Raw genomic sequence first — 20,806 nt, 5'->3', positions numbered from 1 at the left:
TCTGACTGTTAGCCATGGTTTGTTTTGGATGATGGTTTTTTTTCCTCACGGTAATGTCACAACTTCCAAACGCTCTCAACACAAAAGCTTACTCGCGCTCGTGATTCTTTAGCTCCGCCCACACATCATGCCTCCAGCGGCTCGTGTTTTTCCAAAAAAAATTGGCACAGACTATTTTTCTCTTATAAATATAATAAAACTAAAGACTTTTTGGAGATATGAAGGATGCAGTACTACTCTATAGGTACTCAAGATTAACAGGATATTGAGTGAAAATTAGCATTTCACCCCCCCTTTAAATTCAAATGCAAACATATCGAGATATATATTGAATATCGTAAACATTTTGACAATATCGAGATATCTTTTTTTTTATATATCGCCCAGCCCTACATTAAAGCGAGTGAATTTAAGGAAAGCAGCAAGACCTGATCGGATTTCTGGCCGTGTTCTGCGGTCCTGCGCTGATCAGCTCGCTGGTTGTTTACATCCATTTTTAATGAGTCTCTTGGTACATTGGTGGTTCCCACCTCATTAAAAAAAATCTGTCATCATACTGGTGCCTAAGAACAATAAAACCTCTTGTCTGAATGACTATCATCCAGTTGCCCTCACATCAATAGTCATTAAGGTCTTTGAGGGACTGGTTAAACACTTCATCTGCTCCTCCATACCGGATACTTTGGACCCTCTTCAGTTTGCCTATTTCCCAAACAGATCCACAGATGATGCCATCTCTCACATCCTGCACCCTTCTCTCACACACATTGACAGCAATAACAGGAACTACGTGAGGCTGCTATTTATTGACTATAGCTCAGCTTTTAATACTATAGTTCCCTTAAAGCTAGCTTCTAAACTCATAGACCTCGGCCTGAATTCTTCACTCTGCAACTGGATTCTTGATTTCCTCACCAGCAGACCTCAAGTAGTGAAACTAGGCCAGTACACCTCCAGCTCCATCACCCTTAATGTAGGAGCCCCACAGGGCTGTGTCCTGAGTCCCCTGCTCTACTCTGTCTACACACATGACTGCATGTCTTCACACAGCTCCACATCTATAATCAAATTTGCTGATGATACTGTGGTTCTGGGCCTCATTCACAACAATAATGAGACCGCATACTTGGATGAGGTAGAGAAATTAACATCATGGTGCAAGGAAAACTGTCTCTCTCTGAATGTGAGCAAAACTAAAGAACTGATTGTGGACTTCAGGAAGAGGCAGCAGCAGCCTTATACACCTCTTATGATCAGCGGGACCCCTGTGGAGAGGGTAAGCAGCTTCAAGTACCTTGGTGTAAACATAGGACATCTAGGACATCTACCTCAAACGCTGCAGAAGCAGAGCTGCTAAAATCATCAAAGTCTCCACCCACCCCAGTAACCATATTTTCACTTTGCTGCCATCTGGTAAGCCGAGAGACCCAGGAGGAGTTTCTTCCCCCAGCCCATCAGGCTCCTAAACTCAAAACCAGCCTCTTAACATCCTCATGCCTCCACTTAATGTACACTTTATCAGTAAGATATTCATCATTCACTACCTCACATAGACACACTGACAGTGTCACCCTGTTTGCGCATTTGCTTCTTGTACATTCCTGTGTATCTTAATATTAAAGACTACAGTTTACTTTCATGCACATTATTTGCATTCTATATTTAATTCTACAATATACATCTTTTTATATTTTATTCTTATATTTTCATTGTTAACTTTTATTTAATTCTTACATAGCTATATTTATGTATATTTTCATCTGTGTTGTTTTCTTTAATAATTGCACTGTCCATGGAGCGGACCTGACTCACATTTCACTGTTGGTTATATATGCTATATATAATTTTGTATGTGATGAATAAAAATCTTGAATCTTGAGTTTGTTTGCAATGAATCTAGAAAATAAGAAAGTTTAAATTAAATTCCGAGAATGGTGTCAATGAGGCGTTTGCTGACAGCATCTGCCTGTGTGCTTTGGGTAAGTTTCTCAATCATTCTGGATGTCCATTCAAGAGCAAACGTCATAGTCCTCAATAGCTGCAGGAGTGTCTGTGGTGGGGAGGTGTGCACGTGAAAGTGCATCCACATTATACAGTGTACAGCCTCATTTATAGATCACATTTAGATGATAGTGCTGAACTATTCTAAACCATTCTTTATGTTACTGGACATTTTGGCTGCAATTCTCTGTGGATCTGTGCATTCTTCAGCTCAGCAGTTTATGCTTGATTATTCCAACCATGAACTCAGCAGCTGATTTCACCAGAGGTGGTACCAAGTCATTCCTTTCAAGTCACAAGCAAGTCTCAAGTAAAATCACAAGTCCTCAAAAACTTAAAATCTTAAAGTTAATTATATAATTAAGTGACTAAATAAATTGTGATTGTAGATTAGTCTTTCTTTCTTTCTTTCTTTCTTTCTTTTATTTAAAGAGCACAATTAAAACAACACTGGGTTGACCAAAATCACAGGAAGAAACCAACATCATCACCAACATCACATGAAGAAAAAGAATAATAAAAAGATGGTATCTGCTGATAACACATTTGAATGAACATCATGAAGTGAACAAAACGTAAAAATAATAACAATAATAATATTGAACAAATGCCATCGTATTGCTTCAATATTTAAATTATAAAAGAACTGTATTGGGTCAGGCATTTAGACATGAACACTTTACATACGATCCTCTACAGTGGTGACAATTTTTTTTATACTGCAGTGCATGGATGGAGTTTTTACTATGGTGTTGCCCAGCATGCATGTGCTAAACAGAACAGGAGCTCATTTTTATATGCATTACATAGATTTAAAATTCCTTTACTGTAACTAACAGAGCAACAATTTGCTTGCATGTGGTAATTTTACAGGGTTGATCATGCAAAACCTAATCATATGAAGGAATAAAGTTATTTTGAATGAAATTAGGAGAGGTCATGATGCCCATTTCTTTATATGATGGACCAAGGATGGACCAAGATGGCGGCGTGAACACATCGCGAGGCTCAGCGTCTCTCCAGTTTTTGCAATTTTGCAGTTTTATTCCTGCTCATCTCGGGTCTGTTCGTACTGAACAGCTTTGCTTTAACATCATACACCCGACAGGAGCTTTTGGATATCGGTGAGGACTTTACCAGCAGTTTTATCACCAATCTTCGACTCATCCCTGAGATCGCTAGAACACCCGGGGCTTCGCACTCTACCCGGCCGGGCGGAAGTGCTCGCAGGCGGCGTCGAGATCGTAAACAAAGGCGGGGGAAGCGCGGAGGTCTAAGAGCTAAGCTAAAGCTAACACCGCTCCGGCTCTCTTTACCCAGCATTTTCCTCGCTAATGTGCGATCACTGGTGAACAAAATGGATGAGTTACGACTCCGCATCACCCACAGTAATAGACTTCTGGACTGCAATGTCATGGTTTTCACAGAAACATGGCTACACAGCGACGTACCCAACAATGCTATTGAGCTAGCACGACGCTACACGCTCCGGGCAGATAGAACGGCAGATGACTCCGGCAAGACAAGAGGTGGTGGATTGTGCATTTATGTCAACAAAGCTTGGTGTACGAACACTGTCATTGTTGGGAGACACTGCTCAGCTAACCTAGAGTTTCTCATGGTTAAATGTAGACCTTTTTTTCTGCCACAGGAGTTCACTTCCACCATAATAACCGCAGTCTATATTCCACCGGATGCTAATGCCAAGCTTGCTTTGAACGAACTTCATGCAGCCATTAGTAAACAACAGACTGCTCACCCGGAGGCTGCTTTTATTGTCGCGGGTGATTTTAATCACTGCAAATTAAAAACATTACTCCCCAAATTTCACCAGCATGTTTCCTGCCACACCAGAGGAGACAAAACTTTGGATCATGTTTATACAAACATTAATGGAGCTTACATCGCGAGCCCCCTCCCCCACCTCGGACAGTCTGATCACCTTTCTTTGTTTCTCACCCCTAAGTATTCACCCCTCATCAACCGTGTGAAGCCATCAGTGAGGACCATCAAAGTGTGGCCAACTGGAGCAGACTCTTTACTTCAAGACAGGTTTCAACACACTGACTGGAGTATGTTTGCTTCACAGGCTGCCTGTGGCTCTCACACGGACATTGTTATCTACACCTCCTCTGTACTGGATCACATCAACTCCACCATTGACAGTGTAACAACAGAAAAACAGATAACAACATACCCTAATCAGAAGCCATGGATGAACAAGGAGGTGCGACTTCTGCTGAAAGCCCGCAACACCGATTTCAGGTCAGACGACGCTCAGGCCTACAGTAAATCCAGGGCTAACCTGAAAAGGGGCATCAAAAAGGTGAAGTACTGCTACAAGTTGAAGGTAGAGGAACACTTTTCCAACTCTGACCCCCGACGCATGTGTTAGGGCATCCAGATCATCAGTGACTACAAGTCAAGCAACTCCACACCAACAGTCACGGACGTCTCCTTCCTTAACGAGCTAAATGACTTTTATGCTCGCTTCAACAGCGACAGCAAGGAGACGGCCACCAAAATCTCAGCCTCTTCAGACCACCAACCTCTCAAACTCACCTCCACAGATGTCCACACTGCACTGAGCCGGATCAACGCACGCAAGGCTGCTGGCCCTGATGGCATTCCTGGACGTGTGCTTAGGGCATGTGCAGAGCAGTTTGCAGGGGTCTTCACAGACATTTTCAACATGTCCCTCATCCAAGCAACTGTGCCTACATGTTTTAAGTACACATCCATTGTGCCAGTACCAAAACACTCCTCCCCAACGTGCCTCAATGACTATCGCCCCGTAGCACTCACACCCATCATTATGAAGTGCTTCGAGCGACTGGTCCTAGCACATCTCAAAGACTGCCTCCCACCCACACTGGACCCACACCAATTTGCCTACCGCAGAAATAGGAGCACAGAGGATGCAGTATGCACAGTGCTGCACTCTGCACTCACACACCTGGACCATAACAACACGTATGTTAGGATGTTGTTTGTTGACTTCAGTTCAGCATTTAACACCGTCATTCCCTCCAAGCTGACCACAAAACTTGGAGACCTGGACATTAACACCTCCCTCTGCAACTGGATTATGGACTTTCTGACCAACAGGCCTCAGCATGTTCGGTCAGGCCACAACCACTCCACCACCATCACACTTAACACTGGCGTACCACAGGGCTGTGTGCTGAGCCCATTCCTCTACTCCTTTTACACCCACGACTGCAAGCCTGTGCATGGATCCAACTCCATCATTAAGTTTGCAGATGACACCACGGTGATTGGCCTCATCAGTGACAACGATGAGACTGCCTACAGGGAAGAGGTACAGCACCTGGCCACATGGTGCGCTGACAATAACCTGCTCCTTAACACCAATAAGACCAAGGAGCTCATTGTGGACTTTAGGAAGAAGAAAGGAAGCACGCATGACCCCATCCACATTAACGGGATGGTTGTTGAACGTGTCTCCAGCTTCAAGTTCCTGGGAACTACCATCTCGGAGGACCTGTCCTGGACTACAAACACCTCCAGCCTCGTCAAAAAGGCTCACCAGCGCCTTTTATTCCTCAGGACACTGAAGAAGAACCAGCTGTCTTCAACCATCCTGGTGAACTTTTACCGGTGTGCGATCGAGAGCATCCTGACCAGTTGCATCACAGTCTGGTATGGGAACTGCTCAGTGGCTGACCGCAAGGCACTGCAGAGGGTGGTGAAAACTGCCCAACGAATCACAGGGACACCACTTCCTGCTCTTGAGGACATCCAGAGGAAACGCTGTCTACGTCGAGCTCGCAACATTCTCAAGGACTCCTCTCACTACTGCCTGTTCATCCAGGAACACTGTATAATCCGTTTGCACATTTAAATATTTTTTTCTATGCACTTTACTGTCCATTGCAATACTGTAAATTATGTTACATAGCCCATCTGTATAGTATGTTCATAGTACACCTATCTGTATATCGTGCTTATAGTATTTAATATCTGTAAATTATGTCCATAATACTTACCTGTATAGTTATTGTACATATTATAGACCTTTATTCTGTACTTACTGCTTATTGCACTACTGGTTAGATGCTAACTGCATTTCGTTGCCTTGTACCTACATGTGCAGTGACAATAAAGTTGAATCTAATCTAATCTAATATGAAAATGGCTAATAGTTGGTCACCGTACAGCTCTAACCTCACTGCTTTACAACACCACACCCATTGCTCCAGAGAAAGATCTAAAACAAGAAGTAAAGGGTCAAGAGTCCAACTAAATAAAACACTGATCTCCATGACGGTGGCATCATTTTGACCAATAAAACATCAACAGCTGATCCTCTGTAATTCTCAATAACAGCAGGTGTTCATCACTAATGCACAATCATCATTTAATTAGTCACTTAATTATATAATTAACTCTTTGAGGACTTGTGATTTGACTTGAGACTTGCTTGTGACTTGAAAGGAATGACTTGGTCCCACCTCTGGTGAAATCAGCTGCTGAGTTTATAGGTGAAATAAACATCTGGCAGGACTTTTACTTTCTGACCCCCGGACTATCCACCTCTGCTGAATTATGACCAAAACCTTCACTGTTTAGAAAAAAGGTAACAATTATCAAATGACTGACAGCACATATCATAAACCTAAGTAAATCTCATTTTAAATAAGTGGACAACAATGTTAATCTACAGTTATTTCCTAAATGATTACAATCAAACACATTCACTTCTAAAATCTAAAAAAAAATTACTCTGGATGAGAAAAGTGAATCACTGATCATAATAATTTAGGAAATACCTGTAGATTAACAGTGTTGTCAGCTTATTTGAATTTTTAAGAATTTAATTTAAATTATAAAATTTAATTTAAGAATTAAATTACTGTATTGTTTACAGATTTTATTTTTTGCAATTTGACATACATTTTTGCTTAAATGCTTAAAATAAGAGCGGAATAGTTAGTGTAGAGATATATTTGACTGCAATTTAAAATAAAAGAAAATGTTATTTTCCATAAAACCCCCATAAGAAGTAAAAAATAGACTTAGACCTGTTTTATTTTAGTAAAGATAACAAAAACAAATCTGATTAAATTCACAAAGTTAGGATATGGTAAGTAATTAATTATTACAATAATTAATCACTGAAGTCTGTTTTCGATTAGTTGTCATGCCCCTTTATAGGGAAATATAGCTCCAAGCAGCATTTAACTTTCCCCCCACTAGCATTTTGGAAAAAAGTTGGCAGCCACTGCCAGCAATTTTGAGGATTTTACTCAACTTTGAAAGAAAACAAAAACAAAAATCAAATTTTTATCAAAAACTACATCTGGATAACATTCAGTTTGATTATCAAACCATCAATCCAATAAATCGCTTACAATAATACCTCCAAAGCTTGCACAGACATATGTCACTTGCTGGGTCAACATTTTACTGTAATATTATGCAGCTTTCATTTATATGCTGTCTATTGCTGATGTTCACATTCTTTTTTCATATACACCTGTTTACATAATAGATTGCTAATTTCTCTGTCCTGTTCAGGTGTGTTTTTGTTCAAGAGGTGTATAACAGTGAAAACATGAAAAGTCGTTAAAAAAGCATTGTCTTCTAAATGACGAGATAACTCATCAATGGCGGGGAAAGAGTTAAGGGGCCAAGCGAAACAGAGGCAAATTGGGGGGCTTAGCATGGCATGGAGCATCAGACCAGCTACAATAATGAGTAATCAAAACCATTTTAGAATGATTTTAGTCGAAACTCCTGGAAAATCATAAAAATGTGATTTGATAATAATATGATTTATCACTATCTAATTCATGGGGTATTTTCTGTGTGAGGTGATAATGGTACACACAAAGTTTGGTGGCAATATGTCAAAGCTTTGTCTATCAACACGAAATCCATAACTTTTAGTCAGCACAGTCTGAAGATGATCTGACAAAATTGTTATGAAAATCAGACCAACGATCGAGGTGTTTCGAAAAAGTAGGCATACAGGACGTACTACGCGAACCACTACAAGAACCACTACGCACAGACGTATGCAAGACATGGGTTTCAGCTGTCACATTCCTTGTGTCAAGCCACTCTTCAACAACAGACAGCGTCAGAAGTGCCTCGCTTCCAAAACGACTGGACTGCTGCTGCTGAGTGGTGCAGTTATGTTTTCTGATGAAAGTAAATTTAGCATTTCCTTTGGAAATCAGGGTCTCAGAGTCTGGACAAAGAGAGAAGAGGCACACAATCCACGTTGCTTGAGGTCCAGTGTAAAGTTTCCAAATTCAGTGGTGGTTTGGGGTGCCATGTCATCTGCTGGTGTTGGTCCACTCTGTTTTCTGAGGTCCAAGATCAACACAGCCATATACCAGGAAGTTTTAGATCACTACATGCTTCCTGCTGCTGACCAACTTTATGGAGATGCAGATTTCATTTCCCAACAGGACTTGGCACCTGCTCACAGTGCCAAAGCTACAGTACCTGGTTTAAGAACTGTGTTATTCCTGTTCTTAACTGACCAGAAAACTTGCCTGACCTTAACTCCATAGAAAATTTATGGGGTATTGTGAAGAGGAAGATGTGATATCCCAGACCCAACAATGTAGAAGAGCTAAAGGCCACTATCAGAGCAACCTGGGCTCTCATAACACTTGAGCAGTGCCACAGACTGATTGACTCCATGCCACGAAGCATTGCTGCAGTAATTCAGGCAAAAGGAGCCCCAACTAAGTATTGAGTGCTGTACATGCTCATACTTTTCATGTTCATACTTTTCAGTCAAAATTTCTAAAAATCCTTTCTTTGTATTGGCCTTAAGCAGTGTTTCTCAAACTTTTTCAGCCCAAGGACCACTTTATTTTACATTTTTTTTCTTAGTACCACCTAACAGAATCCCACTCTAACACGCCCCCAAAAACCAACAAAATAGGAAGAATAAGCTAAATTTAAGTTTAATATGCGACTGTTTTAAGTCAAAAACTAATTATTCATACACAAATGCAATGATATGATCAGAAATTATTATATTAATTTTTAGTTAATTTGAAAAAAGTAAATGCGAGTTGCAGCTTAATATGAACAACAAACGGCTCATGTGGAAAAAAAAAAAACTGCAAATAAACATACTGTAACAGCCTAGGTCCCACTTAATGCCATTCCAAAGAGCCATTAGTTTAAACTGAGGTGGTGGGTACAGGAAGTATATGGTTGTAACTATGGTAACAATAAAATGCTGAAAAGAATGTTCCCCTTAATGTCCAATATCACTGAAATTACTGGGATTTTACACATTAAACAAAAACTAGTACATTACAAAACTAATAGATCTGTGGACTTTAGATTTTGAGATTTCCACAGTGGTGGTAAGTAACGAAGTAAAAATACTTTGCTACATTACTTAAGTATTTTTTTCGGAGATCTGTACTTTACTTGAGTATGTTTTATTTGCATCTACTTTCACTTTTACTCCACTACTTTATTAAAGACAAAGTTTACTTTTTACTCCGATACATTTCCCCATGCCCGCTTCAAGTATTTATTAAACTGATTTTACAAACCAATGAAAATTTTGGTTTTCTTTTGAAAAAAAGAACGTGCAACTTCGCGAGTTCTTCGCCAACATACGCTCACGCAGCAGTTAGTTTGAGGTGGAAGATGATCGCTAAAATAGGTGATAGTGCAGCTCTTGCTGCCCGCAATGATCCCGAGATTCCCGACAGGGATCACCCATGGCCATATCTCAAGGATATGTTTGAATTCACTGACGTCAAAGGAGATTCTTATTGGCTGAGATGTCTTCATTGCCTGCCATGGGTGAATGAAATTTCAGTAGGGCTGTGTCAAATGCGATTTTCATGCTCATCTCATCAGTAACGCTCCTGTAATTAGTAGTATATATTTCCAGCACATGCGTTCAGATCAGGGTTGCAATGTTTTCACAACAAATCCTGACCAGTTGCTTCTCAAAAATAGTCCAAAACTAGCCAAAAACGCGTTTCCAGGAAGTTCCCCGATAAAAATTGCTTCCCGGGGTTAAAATATAAGTTTATTGGAAGGGTTGCCTTGGTAAAAGTGACATTTTAGGCGTTAAATATCAAGTTGTTGGGATTGGGGTTTCTTCAACCGGCGGACATGAAAAAAAACCACGGATGTGGCAACACAGGTTCAGGTGGAGCGGCAGTTACTACACAGAGCCGTAGTCCACCGACAACTAACACAAAATCGCTTTCAAAATCGAGAAAAATTTTGATTTTGTGTAGATTGTCAGTGAATTATGGCTCTGTGTAGTATATGCCAAGCAGTGTTGCCAAGTCTGTGGTTGTTTTTCATGTCCGCAGGTCGAAGTGACAATACCAATAACGTGATATTTAGCCCCTAAAATGCCAGAATTTTCATTTTTGGGAGAACTAACTCTTTAAAGAGGTGGTTCTTCCTCTTTGATATTCTGAAACAGTCTTACCTTGTATCTTGCACATATTCTGTTTGATGCAGCTATGATGTTATGGAACATGTCTATTGAAAGTTCAATCCCTATACTGCGATAAAGTTCTTCATTGTCTCTTTTGATTGTAAATCTAACAAATTCTAAAGTATCTAATCTCTTCATTTGTTCAATTAAAACACTGCATATCACTCCCAAAACAACTGATCTGCTTAATTATTGATATTTACAGTTCATTTGAATATTTACTTTTTACTTCCGGTACTTAAGTATGTTTTAAATCGGATACTTTTGTACTTTTACTCAAGTGATGTTTGAATGGAGGACTTTCTACTTTTACTGGAGTCATTTTTTATTTAGATACATCTACTTTTACTTGCGTATAACTTTTGAGTACTTTTACCACCCCTGGATTTCCATATAAAACTTAACGTGAATATTAATGAGATGGGTGGTGCTGCTTATCACACATCAGTTTCTGAATGTCTGGCTCCAAAGAGGAGAGTTTTAGGTCATCTTTTCGCGGACCACTAGAGGGCGAACCACACATTAAGAATTACTGGCCTTAAGTAATATTCTAATAATCCGAGATACTGAATTTGTGATTTTCCTTCGTTGTCAGTTATAATCATCAAAATTAAAAGAAATAATCATTTGAAATATATCAGTCTGTGTGTAATGAATGAATATAATATACAAGTTTCACATTTTGAATGGAATCAGTGAAATAAATAAACTTTTTGATAATATTCTAATTATATTACCAGCACCTGTACATTTGGGGATTTCCCACCGCTCTTCTCTGCAAAGCATATGATGTAGCATAAATATTCTGTACATGCTAATCCCTACTGGCTAATTCTGTTGTTTTGATTTGAATAAGTAAATTGATTGATCTCATTGATGTCTGAGAAAATCACACATCCTCATGTTTATTGCACAAGGCATCGAAACTTAAAGGGGTCATATGATGAGATTTCAAATTTTCCTTTCTATTTGGAGTGTTACAAGCTCTTGGAGCATAAAGAAGATCTGTAAAGTTGCAAAGACTAAAGTCTAAAATCCGAAAGTATATTCTTTATAAACATTAAGACTCGTCCATGCCTTTTTTTAATTTGGCCAGCAGTTTTGAATTAGGATGGGTATCGTTAAGGTTTTAACGGTATTACTACTCTTACCGATACTGCTTAACGGTCCGGTACTTTAACGGTATTCTTATCGGTACTTTGTGTTGTGTTACTCTGTGTTGTGTTAGGCAGTCTAAAACTTTGCATTTCTCTGTCTGCACATAATGCACTTTTTGAAAGATGCTTTGACAGATTGTTTGTGTTTCAGCCCTTACATGCAAAAATTTTGTTTCACTTATGACAACCAGCATTGTCTGCATCAACACTAGTGAAGTATTACCACACTTTGGAACACTTTGCTCTCTCCGCCATCATCACTCTTTGTATTAGGCGGGAGTTTTTGTACTGTAAGGGGCCGTTCACATATCGCGTCTAAAAACGCATGAAAAACGCTAGGCACGCTGCTTTCTGATTTTTTTCCCCAAAGCATTCGGGCACTTGCGGTCCTGAGGAGTCTGCCATTGCTAAGCAACCATGACCTGCTCTTTCCATGAAGACGCGGAAATTTCAGCAATGGATTAATAGATTTGCAGCACTAAAAACTGCTTGCAGTAGCTCTGCTACTAAATTAATTTAAAAGTCCACATACAGCTATCAGCTGTTCCTTCATGTTGGCTGAGCTTTCAACGTTGTCACGGAAAAGGTGAGGAAGCTACAAAAGTGGAAATGTTTTTAACTCGATTGTGGTGCGGACGCGCCTACATTTGAAATAATGAACTTGAGCGCGCAAAAGACACGATATGTGAACGGCCCCTTATGCGTGTGTGTGCGCCACTCTCGTTCTTGTTGTGTGTGACTGTCAGACAGCCTCCGCGGCGCGCATGAGAGATCTCGCAGATCTCACAGACAAACCTCTTAATTATATTGCAAATTAGAAATGCTTGGTAAGATAAAATATGCACGATAACATTATTAAGCAAATCTCTTCGCCATCATCACTCTTTATTACTAAGCAGGAGTTTTCATACTGTTACAGTATGTCTGTGCGTGTGCCGCGCTTGTTTTGGTGTGTGTGTGACTGACAGACAGCCTCCGCGGCGCGCATGAGAGATCTCGCAGATCTCACAGACAAACGTCTTAATATGATCGCACATTAGAAATGTTTGGTGAGATAAAATGTGCACGATAACATTAACATATTAAGCAAAAATACATGGTACATAATTTTTTTTTCCCTCCAGTACCAAACGCAGAACCGATAGCGTCAGATCTTACTGATACTACAGTCTTTCATAATTTAGCCCCGGGGCCGTTTTAGTACCGGTTTTCGGTACCCATCCCTACAGTAGTTATGAAAAAACATGAATGATAATTTTTATTAAAGCTGTGCGCTGCCGCCCTTTCTACGTTAAAATCAGTCAAATCGTGTAATGTGAATGTTGTATAATCGTGAATAAAAAATTAGTTGAAAGTATACAGAGCTTTGGAAGAAACACTTGTTTCTCAAGTGCTTTTCGCAAGCACAATTCGAGAAATGCATTTCATAAATTCGTTCATAACCACTCATAAAAAACGATGAAACTATAATAATAAAATATTTTGCAAACTTTCCCTGTATATTTGTATTTCCACTCTGGAGAGTGTCAGACATTTCTATTTACAAAGTTGGCAGCATTGAGCTGTGTTGCCAATCACAGACACGTCCATTGAATCGGTGAACTGATATGATTGCATTATAGGCTGTCTCTAATAGGGGTTGCACCGTACTCGACTTCTGCCATGACGCTTTAAGCTTGACGTCGACTAGTCACCTTTCCTGTAGAGGGCGCAACGATAAATCTTTGAAGGACTACCACATTTACACTCCATTTCCAAACAGTTAAAATAACAAATACATACATACTATGCAAGCAATCCACGTGCATGTGTGATTATATTACTGGAAGCTCGAAATTGAATGGGAGAAGGCACATTCTAAACAACTTACTGTACTGGTAAGTTCATTGCTGTTCTAATCTAATGTGCTGCTGCACAGTAACACACACTGCAACCAGGGCCGGCGCGTGCCTATAGGCGAACTAGGCAGCCGCCTAGGGTGGCAGCTCGGCCAGGGCGGCAAGAGAGAGAGAGAGAGAGAGAGAAGGCGAGAGAGAGAGAGAATTATTAATTTATTTGTTTGTTTCACATAGGTTACAATTATGGCACTTCAACATAATATTTTAGTAGCTATAAATAAATAAAAAAACTTTACATTTCGAATAAAAATTCCCGCCCGGCAGCGCCCTATTAGTAGGTCTATATATGCATGCAAAATACTTTAATGTATATTCAAAAATGTCAAAACTAATAAAATTATCTGGTCATGAGTAATCGCCTCAAGAGTGGAAGAGCGCTTTTCGCTGCTTAGACCATGGGCGCATTTGGATTTATATATTATATATTAGTATATATATTATATAGTTCTTCGGGATTGCTTAGGACTGTAAAAGGCCCTGACTCATGGAGACTCGCGGGATGTTGATGGGCATGAATGTCCTAATGTTTGAAGAGCTGACTGCTTTGGGCAGACACCTGGTTGCTGGATCTAAACCACTGGATGCGCTTAAATTCATCTGTGAAAAAGGGATGGAAAACAATTTTCCAAATGTTTTTGTAGCATTGAGAGTGCTCCTCACGCTCCCCGTCACTGTGAGATCTGGAGAACGCAGTTTCTCAAAGCTTACAAATTATCTCAGAAGTACAAATTAAACTCGAGGACGCAATCAAAGTGTTTGCCGCTGCGAAAGCCCGACACGCACGCTTCTGAAATGTAGGTGTGTGAATGCATCAGTCAAGAAAAAATCGAAACCTCCAGATTTGTGAGCTAAAGAGTTGTGTGCATATGTTTAGTTTTATTCTGTACACTATCTATTAGCCTATAAAACAGAAATTATACGCAGATGTTGCATTGTGTCCCTTTTCACCTTTTTGCAAAATGAAAAAAAAAAATCTGAAAACATGCTTGCACGTTTTTATGTTAGTGTACTTTCATAGATTAAAAAAAAAGTTTTTTACATGCGAGGTGGGGGCGGCACGATTGTGCTCTGCCTAGAGCGGCATTTGAGCTTGCGCCGGCCCTGGTTGCAACATCTCCTATGTAACGCGCAGATTGCTTGCGCACAGAATTATTCAGCGCAGAAAAGTACTGTCAATGCTGTTTTGTGATTTCTCAATAAAATAGCTTGGAAATTGAAAAGTTCTACAATTTATTTCTTAATAACTAAATCCCACAGCTTCACTAGTAGAGAGACGCTGCCAGGTGGAATTAATGCACACACGCAATCGCTCTCACTAATGTGTTCATATATGAATGTAATCTTTACTGTGCTACTTTATCTGTATCTGATTTAAAACGAGCAGAAATCTGTGAGAAATATAACGACCCAAAGACAAAAGAACTGATAAAAATGAGCTGTTATAGGAGCAATAGCCATGTTTAGCGCTGTGTCATGTCATATGCCATAGCTGTGCACAAGAGGTTTTTTTTTTTTACAGCTCCAAGCTTATGTTCATTAATGATGTCATTAGCGACTAGTTGACTTCGACTTACACTAAGTCTCTAATGCTTTCAGAATTTTAATTAAAAAAAATGTCATGATGCTAAGAGGAACAATGTCCCCTCACTAAAGTTCAGCTATAGTTTAGTTATTTTATATAAATGCTAAAATTAATCTCAGACGTGAACATATTTGCTTTGCTTTATCCATTGATGTACAAATTTATATATATATATATATATATATATATATATATATATATATATATATATATATATATATATATATATATATATATATATATATATATATATATGTATATATATATATATATAAAATTAAATGTATGCATTTACCAGACCCTTTTATCCAAAGCGACTTACAGTGCATTCAGGATACACATTTTTACCTATCATGTGTTCCCGGGGAATCGAACCCCCAACATTGCACTTGATAACGCAGTGCTCTACCACATGAGCTACAGGAACGCTATATTTGTTTGTGTATAGCCTAAGTGTCTTTATATGCAGACATGGTTTTATGTTTATATGGTGCGATATGCAACACAACGTGTAAAAAGACAGTATAAGTCATTATAATCAGTAATTATGTCCCCACTGGATGCAACAAATGCCTAATATGTAATGGGTTTTAAAGATTTTGTCTGGTCATGCTGGGAGATGGATTCATAGTATGTTAAGGGGCGTAACATTTCCGTCACACTCTTGTGGTACTCAGCCAAACACAATGCACTGGATAGCTGGCCAATCAGCGAACACCTCGCTCAGAACGATGAGCTTTGTAAAAATCGATGTGCTTCAGAAAGGCGGGGCATAGAGGAGCAATAATAGAAGAAACAGTCAATCATGAGATAAGGACAGTAGTTTTTAAGTGTTTTGCCTTGTTTTCTCATTTGACTACTGTGTGATCTTCGTTGGTAGGAAACTTTGGTTTATTTAGTGTGTGTCTTACCCTGCTAAATAGTGAGGTGTGGCCAAAGCCAGTGTAAGTACTTTATTAGCTGTTTTGGAAGCCCTTGTCAGAAGAAACAGTCGAGCAACAGATAAGGACAGTAGTTTTGCCTTGTTTCCTCATTAGACTACTACATGTTCGTCATCCTGCTAAATACATGCTGAAGTGGCACTTGGTTCGTGGGACTGCCCAGTTTCAGTCTGCTAAATAGTGAGGCATGGCCAGCTGACTTGAATCACAGGTAATCAGGCAAATATAAAAGCGGTAGGTTTCACCACGGCAGCCCTCGTTCACGAGTGTGAAGACCGACGAGTGTAAAGACCATCGACACAGACATGGCACTTGAGTATTGCTTTTCTCCTCTAGTACTCCTCTAGTACTGCTTGGTGACTTCAACATCCACCTAGATAAACCCCAGGCTGCTGACGTGAACACTCAGCTCCCCTCATTTGATCTCAATCGAGTGTCTACTACAGTGACTCACAAATCAGGCAACCAAATGGACCTCATCTACACACACTTTTGCTCCATGGACAACTCTTTAGTTGCTCCACTACACATAGACTTTGCAGTTTTCTTCACAAATAAGACAAGAACCGTCAGTGACCAATTCCCCACACCGCAGACTGAGCATAACTTCACAATGACCAATGCACACTCTCTCTCCTACTTCTCTCCACTCACAGAGATGGACGTTTCCAAACTTATACTGTCCAATCATCCTACTACTTGTCCACTTGATCCCCCTCACCTCCTTCAAGCAATCTCTTCTTCAGTCATACCTTCACTTACTCACATTATCAACTCCTCTCTTCACTCTGGAAAATTTCCCTCAGCATTTAAGGAAAATGCACTTCTAGAAAACTACAGATCCCTTCTTCTTCTTCTTGCTGGACCTGTCTGCTGCTTTTGACATCTTGCATCAACAGATTCTCCTGTCCACCCTCAGAAAGATGTGCATCTCTGGAACCGCACTCCTGTGGTTAAAGTCCTGCCTCTCCGATAGATCCTTCAGGGAGTCTTGGAGGAGTGATGTTTCTAGGTCACAACAACTACTGGGGTTCCTCAAGGCTCAGTACTCGGACCACTTCTCAACTGATGACACTCAACTCTACTTCTCATTCCAACCAGATGACCCGTTGGTAGTTGCTCGCATTTCAGTCTGAGTGACATTTCTAGCTGGATGAATGACCATCACCTTCAGCTCAACCTTACTAAAGGCAGGCATACACGGTGCGATTTTTGCTGTCGTACGAGTTCACGTGCGATTTTTTTCAATTGTGTGGAAATCGCGTATGCTCGTATGGTCGCGGCTCGTATCATTTGCAATGAATTACGAGCCGAGCAGAGTGGCTTACGAGCACTTCCCGACCTCCCGATCATTTTTAAACATGTCTAAAAAGTTCATGAGCTATCAGTTTGAATTCGTGCCATTTGTGCGGTTGAATGAGCCGATTTGTTGATTTATCTGAAGTCGACCAATCACAAACTAGGAAAACCACAGAAGAAGAAAGAGAAGACGGCAGCGCCACGGCGAATGTGGACTATTGACCAGGAGGATAAACTCGCTGAACTCTGACATGAACAGCGAGCGTTGTATGATGTTTCTAGCAACGTATTCCAATGCCTTTTTAGTTCTCTCGCTCTCTCTCTCTCGCTCTCTCTCTCACACACGTATATGTAGTTTACAGGGACTCTCCATAAATGTAACGGTATTCTATACTGTATATCCCCATACACTACCTCTATCCTCACAGAAAATGCATGTTTAAAATTTCTATTAAACACCATATAGTATTTTTTTAAAGCCATTTGGTTTTACGAGGACACAGTAATTGTCCTCACAAACCATGTTTACATTTTAATACCTATTTCAGATATTTATAAACCATATACAAGAACACACACACAGGGTAACCAAACGTCCCGGTTTCCTATTGCTGAAAAAGCAGGTATATTAGGCGCGTTCCACTTGAAGCACCGCTGCACGCAGAGAATGATCACCTGTATGACATCAAAGTACCGCAAGAGCGATTCGAATGCATTGGATATGTGTGCTCTCTTGTCGCTCTCGCGGTACTTTAATGTCATCCAGTGATCCTTCTGTGCGTGCAGCGGTGCTTCAAGTCGAACACGTCTATCAACTTCGTGCGATTGCCTCTGGAATTCGCAGGTTGTAAAATCGTGTCGTATATCATCTCGTCCGTACGATTTTCAGATAAACTCACTCGTGCCGTGTGCGTGGACATACAATCTTCCGACCATCCGAATTTTCACCGTGTACGCCCGCCTTAAGATAGAACTGCTGGTTGTGACTTAGTAAGGTTAGTAAACAAACAAACAAACAAACAAATACACAATGTAATGTTCTTTTTAGTAATGTCATATGACCCCTTTAACAAAAAAACCTATATTCTCAAAACCTCAAATGATCTTCAGGATTTGTTCACAACAACCCAATAACATTTATAAATGCTAAATATTGTTACTCACCTCAGTAACTCCAGCTGACAGTTTGCATTCTTCAGTCCATGAGAAAGAATATTCACAGAGTCCTGAAGGTCATTGTTACTCAGATCAAGCTCTCTCAAGACAGATGATTGTAGAGCTGATGACACAATTTCACAGTGCTGACCAGTGAGATTACAGCCAACAAGACTGAAGGAGAGTAAATCACAGAAGAATAAGATACTTAACATTCTACAACAATTTGCATCAGCTAGACAACAACAGAAATTTCAATTTAGAAAGGATCGTGACTCAACCAACACGCACAGAGCTTTTCTGCAGTTGCTTACAGCTGGAATCAGTCTTCTTTTACCCTCATCTGATGTGTTGTATTTCTTGAGGTCCAGCTCATACAGAACCTCCTCTGATATCTGAAGCATGTAGGCTATTGCTGAGCAGTGAGCAGGCGAGAGATACTTCTCTGAGTGTTTGTCTGATTTAACAAATGCCTGAATCTCTCTGGACAAAGTTTGATCTTTCACTTCCAGCAGACAGAGGAACAGATTGATGGATCTTTCAATGGACAGTCCATGTCCATTTTTGATCTTCTCTTTAATGTAATGTGTGGTTCTCCTGATGCTCTCTGAACTATTCTCTCTGTGTGTGAGTAGATCCTGTAAGAGTCTCTGATTGGACTCCAGTGAGACGCCCAGCAGGAATCGCAGGAACAGATCCAGGTGTCCATTCTTACTCTTGAGGGCTTTATCTACTGCTGGTGTTAGTAGAGCATACAAAGAGTCTTCATCAGACAAGTACTCAGCGTTAGAGTAATTTATATGTGTTAAATTAATACCGTCAACATCTGGGTCAGTGTCATATTCATGATCATGTTTATCTTTAGCACCCAGAAGTTGAAGTGGTTCCCTTTTCTTCATTAAATAGCAGGAAAACACATAGAATGCAGCAAGAAACTCCTGAACACTCAGATGAATGAAGCTGTAGACTTTCCTCTGATGAATCACAGATTCCTCCTTAAAGATCTCAGTGCAAATCCCAGAATACACTGAGGCATCAGTGACATCTATGCCGCTCTCAATCAGGTCCTCCTCATAGAACATCACATTGCCTTTTATCAGCTGTTTGAAAGCCACTCCTGCAAGTTTCACAATCACTTCTCTATTGAACTGTAGAAGTTTTGCTGGATCTCTTTCTTCATACTTCTGGTTCCTTATGTTGATATGAATTAGCAGAAAGTGGATGTACATTTCTGTCAGCGTCTGAGGGATTTCTGCACTCAGATCTTCTTCCAGGAGCTTCTGAAGCACAGTGGATGAGATCCAGCAGAAGATGGGGATGTGGCACATGATATGGAGGCTTCTTGCTCTTTTGACATGTAAAACAATTCTGCTGGCTTGATGTTCATCTCTAATTCTCATCCTGAAATATTCCTCCTTTTGAGGTTCATTGAATCCCTGAATTTCTGTCACACGGTCAATGTATTTGGTGGGAATCTGATTGGCTGCTGCTGGTCTGGAGGTGATCCAGATGAGAGCAGAGGGAAGCAGCTCTCCTTTCATGAGGTTTGACACCAACACAGCCACTGATGAAGTCTCAGTCACATCACAAACTTTCTGAGCATCTGAAAACACCAATGTGACTTTGTTTTCATCCAGACCATCAAAGATGAACACAACTTTACACTCCTCATATATCTTTGAGTCGAGATGTTGAAGTTCAGGATGAAAGTCCAGCACAAGACTGTGAAGACTGTGTTGATGATTTTGAATCAGGTTCAGCTCTCGAAATGGAAGCACAAACATGAAATCTACATCCTGATTGGCTTTTCCCTCGGCCCAGTCCAGAACAAATTTCTGCACCGAGATGGTTTTTCCAATTCCGGCAATGCCTTTAGTAAGCACAATCTTTATTTGGTTTTTCTCCTCACATCCTGGTTCAGGTGAGACTTTAAAGATGTCATTGCAGTAGATTGGAGTGTATCGTGAGTGTTGTGTTTTGACTGTTTTCTCCATCTGTAAAACCTCATGTTCTTTATTCACTCCTTCACTCTCTTCTTTCATGATGTAGAGCTGTGTGTAGATCCTGTTCAGGAGGGTTTCATTCACTTGCAGTTTGATTCCTTCAAATAATCTCTCATACTTGTTCTTCAAGCTAGTTTTGTGCTCGTCTTTGACTCTCTGCAGGACTCCAGTCTCTTGCTTGTGTGCCTGCAGGGCAGTTTCAGTGTTGTCCTGCCTGATTAAGGACTGACAGAGGGATGTAGAGGACGGCACAAATCTGATCAGCCTATGTATCTTCCCCCTGCTGAATAAACCACAACAAAATGG

At 40.3% G+C, this 20,806-nt stretch overlaps 1 protein-coding gene across 1 annotated transcript in view; it reads right to left on the bottom strand.

The window, feature by feature from the left end:
- The window catches only part of LOC127973093 (NACHT, LRR and PYD domains-containing protein 3-like), a 116,306-nt gene that overhangs the window by 8,842 nt on the left and 86,658 nt on the right, over nucleotides 1-20,806 (bottom strand). Inside the window, exons 4-5 of the mRNA XM_052577144.1 lie at nucleotides 18,789-20,783; nucleotides 18,507-18,671 (exon numbers count right to left, since the gene is read on the bottom strand). Of these exons, the coding sequence (XP_052433104.1) occupies nucleotides 18,507-18,671; nucleotides 18,789-20,783 (2,160 nt within the window). The remainder of the gene's footprint in view (nucleotides 1-18,506; nucleotides 18,672-18,788; nucleotides 20,784-20,806) is intronic.

This window comes from Carassius gibelio, chromosome B15 (genome assembly GCF_023724105.1).
Source record: "Carassius gibelio isolate Cgi1373 ecotype wild population from Czech Republic chromosome B15, carGib1.2-hapl.c, whole genome shotgun sequence".
NCBI lineage: Eukaryota > Metazoa > Chordata > Actinopteri > Cypriniformes > Cyprinidae > Carassius > Carassius gibelio.
The sequence above is the reverse complement of the archived record's forward strand: the minus strand, read 5'-3'. Positions and strand labels throughout refer to the sequence as shown.